The following is a 3,344-nucleotide window of genomic DNA, read 5'->3' as shown; positions in this document are numbered from 1 at the left end:
ATACCCTAGCCCATCAAACAACCTCCACAACCTCGGTCCACCAACACTCAAATGTTTTGGCTCATTCCACTTCCCCCTCTTCCTCACAATCCTCCAATCCCACGACCTCATCCTCCTCATCTTCTCCACTACCTCCACCGGCCAATGTCGCTGTCCAAATACCACCCACCAATACTCACTCCATGTCCACTCGTGCCAAATCGGGCATCTCCAAACCAAATACCAAATATGCCTTAGCTCTTACTGCTCTTCCCACCACTGAGCCTCGAACCGTTGCTCAAGCTCTCAAAGATAAACGTTGGCGCGGTGCGATGTCCACTGAGTTCAATGCTCAGGTTGGTTATCGCACATGGGATCTGGTCCCTCCTCCTCCACCTTCCACAACGATTGTTGGCTGCCGGTGGATATTTACGACCAAGTATAATTCCGATGGATCTTTAAACCATTATAAAGCACGGTTGGTTGCCGAAGGATATACGCAACGTCCGAGTCTCGATTACTCTGCCACATTTAGTCCGATCATCAATTCCACCATGATTCACATAGTCTTCGGTGTCGCTGTTGATTGTTCCTGGCCAATACATCAACTTGACGTCAACAATGCCTTTCTCTAAGGCACACTCACAAAGGAAGTGTATATGGAGCAACCGCCAGAATTTGTTGATGTTTATCGCCCAAACTACGTCTGTCGAATCCAGAAGTCTGTCTATGGCTTGAAACAGGTGCCTCGAGCCTGGTATGTTGAGTTACGCACTTATTTGCTTCAGTTTGGATTTCACAATTCAGTCTCTGATACATCTTTGTTCATACTCAAGAAAGGCAAGTCTATTGTTTATATGCTAGTATATGTTGATGATATTCTGGTTACGGGTAATGACAATGAATTGCTGCGTCAAACTCTGGATGCTCTTTCCTCTCGTTTCTCGATCAAGAATCATGAAGAATTACAATATTTCTTTGGCATTGAAGCTAAGCGAGGTCCGGTAGGTCTTCATCTCAGTCAACAGAAATATGTCATTGATTTACTTACCAAGACAAACATGTTCGGTGCTAAACCGGTAACTACACCGATGTCGACGACACCAAAACTCACATTGCGTTTAGGGACACCTCTATCGGATCCAACGGAGTTTCGTGCTGTGGTTGGCAGCCTCCAATACCTTGCCTTTACAAGGCCTGACATTTCCTATGCCGTCAATTGTCTATCACAGTTTATGCATCAACCAACTTTGGATCATTGGATGGCTGTTAAGCGTGTTTTAAGATACTTGGCTGGCACATCGGATTATGGTATTCTTCTCCGCCGTGGGTCCAATCGATCATTACATGCTTATACGGATGCAAATTGGGCAGGGGATTATGATGATTATGTCTCCGCGAATGGGTACACTGTCTACCTTGGTACGCATCATATCTCATGGTCCTCTAAGAAGCAACAGAGCATTTCCCACTCCTCTACGGAGGCTGAGTATCGTTCCGTAGCCAACACTTCGACGGAGCTCACCTTGATTTGTTCCCTCTTACAAGAACTTGGTTTATCTCTGTCGCGTGTGCCAGTAATATATTGTAATAACATTGGGGCCACAAATTGATATGCAAATCCTGTTTTCCACTCAAGGATGCAACATGTAGCTTTGGATTATCATTTCATCAGAAATCAGGTTCAGTCCGGTGCTTTAAGGGTCGTCCATGTTTCTACCAGGGATCAGCTAGCGGATGCTCTAACTAAACCACTACCGCGGACTTCGTTCGGTGAGTTTGTCAATAAGATCGGAGTGTCAAGTCCCCCTCCGTCTTGCGAGGGCGTAATGAGGATACACGGATCTAATCATATCAATGATTGATTCGATTAAGTTCATGATTGGGATTCTATATATGTACATAAGTATATTTACATTAATGTCTATTGTAATACCCTAACTCTATAGCTGTGTATATAAGCGGCTCTCTAGAATGTAATACTATCATCACTTCAATACATTCTTACATAAAGTTCTTTTTTTTTTCTGAACAAACAAGTCATCTTTTCATCCCATCACACAAAGTAAACAAAGCTACAAAGGTTGAGAGTTTTCAAAGACAAGGCTTGATAATAAACATAAACAACAAACTTAAAGATAGATAAGTGTACAGTCATGGCCAAGAGGTGTTGAATAATTGAGCAAAGCATCAAAACGCAAGCTAACTCAAGGTGCAACGACGCCACATTCACAGCCAAGGTAGATATGTGGTTGATGGTCCACATCAAGATGATATTGGGACGTTGCGATGGTTTCGATAGCTGAGAGACACAATGGCTTGATTGGCTCAAAGGCAAGGAGGAGGGTGTGTGAAGGATTAAGAGTGGGCATGACTTTCTTGAGGAATTTTCGGTAACCACACTTCTATGAGCTATGGTCATAATGTCGATATTCTTCAGACTTTGCCAATGGAGAACGTACTTCCTAACTTTTGTGATTGGTACATGAAAACGATTAAGGCACAAGGAAAGTATGTAGATCATAGTAGGAAAGCTTCGGTAATCACCTCTCCTTGGAGAGAAGATCATAATGCCGAGTTTCCTGTTGTTTCTGGTTTCAGAACAGCTATTTCAAGGTAGTAAGTGGGATAGTTGATGGCGCAGCTGAAACAGATAAAGACGACTTAAGAGGAGTCGGTAACCATCTCTCAACAAAGAAGTGGTCATAATGTCAGTCCTTATCCGTCTTTGGCCATTAAAGTTAGGGACCCTAAACAAGACTAATGGTTGGGTGCTCAAATAAACTTTGCAAGAGCAGAGCAATGATGAGCGATTATGTTCCAGTTGCAGTCTTCGGACAAGTGAAATCATAGATCGACAACAAGGTATGCTACGGGAAAGCAAAGGATAGTTTGAGATAGACCTGGATTTGTGAAGAGCATGGTTCGGGTCTCAGGGGCTTGTCACAGTTTTGCACAGCTCCGACGTCAATACAGAGCTCCTGTCCAACTACGACTAAACAAGCTGCTTGGGGAGGGGATCTAGATCCGAGGAGCAGAGAGATGGTGGAATTGACTTCAAGGGAAGCTTGTAGAAAAAACGATACAGAAGATAATAAAGGTGTTTCAAAGTCTCAGATGTGGTGTTGAGGGGCTGGTAACTCGTGAGAATCACCTCACTGGGAGGAACCATCGGAAGAGACGAAGGGAGGTAGAGGGGATGAAGCTGAAGCATGGCCAGATTTGATGGGCATGGACTTGGTGAACCTCCGGAGTATTCACTGTCGAAACAGAACAAGACTAGGCTTAGATAGAAGGGGAAAACACGAGAGCAACAAAGAAATTTCCCAGCGTTGCCGATCTGAATCGACTCGTCGGGGGGGGGG

General features: G+C 44.2%; 1 protein-coding gene across 1 annotated transcript; it reads left to right on the top strand.

Annotated features, from left to right (window-relative positions):
• Nucleotides 639–1,592, top strand: LOC109126850 (uncharacterized mitochondrial protein AtMg00810-like). Its single transcript, XM_019230726.1, has one exon. It carries the CDS (start codon nucleotides 639–641, stop codon nucleotides 1,590–1,592), a length of 954 nt encoding a protein of 317 aa, XP_019086271.1.

This window comes from Camelina sativa, chromosome 10 (assembly GCF_000633955.1).
Source record: "Camelina sativa cultivar DH55 chromosome 10, Cs, whole genome shotgun sequence".
In the NCBI taxonomy this organism is placed as follows: domain Eukaryota; kingdom Viridiplantae; phylum Streptophyta; class Magnoliopsida; order Brassicales; family Brassicaceae; genus Camelina; species Camelina sativa.
This window is presented reverse-complemented; position numbering and strand designations above follow the sequence as displayed.

Excerpts from the sequence above, each read along its gene's own strand:
- LOC109126850 (XM_019230726.1), top strand. The coding sequence starts at position 639 with ATGGAGCAACCGCCAGAATTTGTTGATGTTTATCGCCCAAACTACGTC.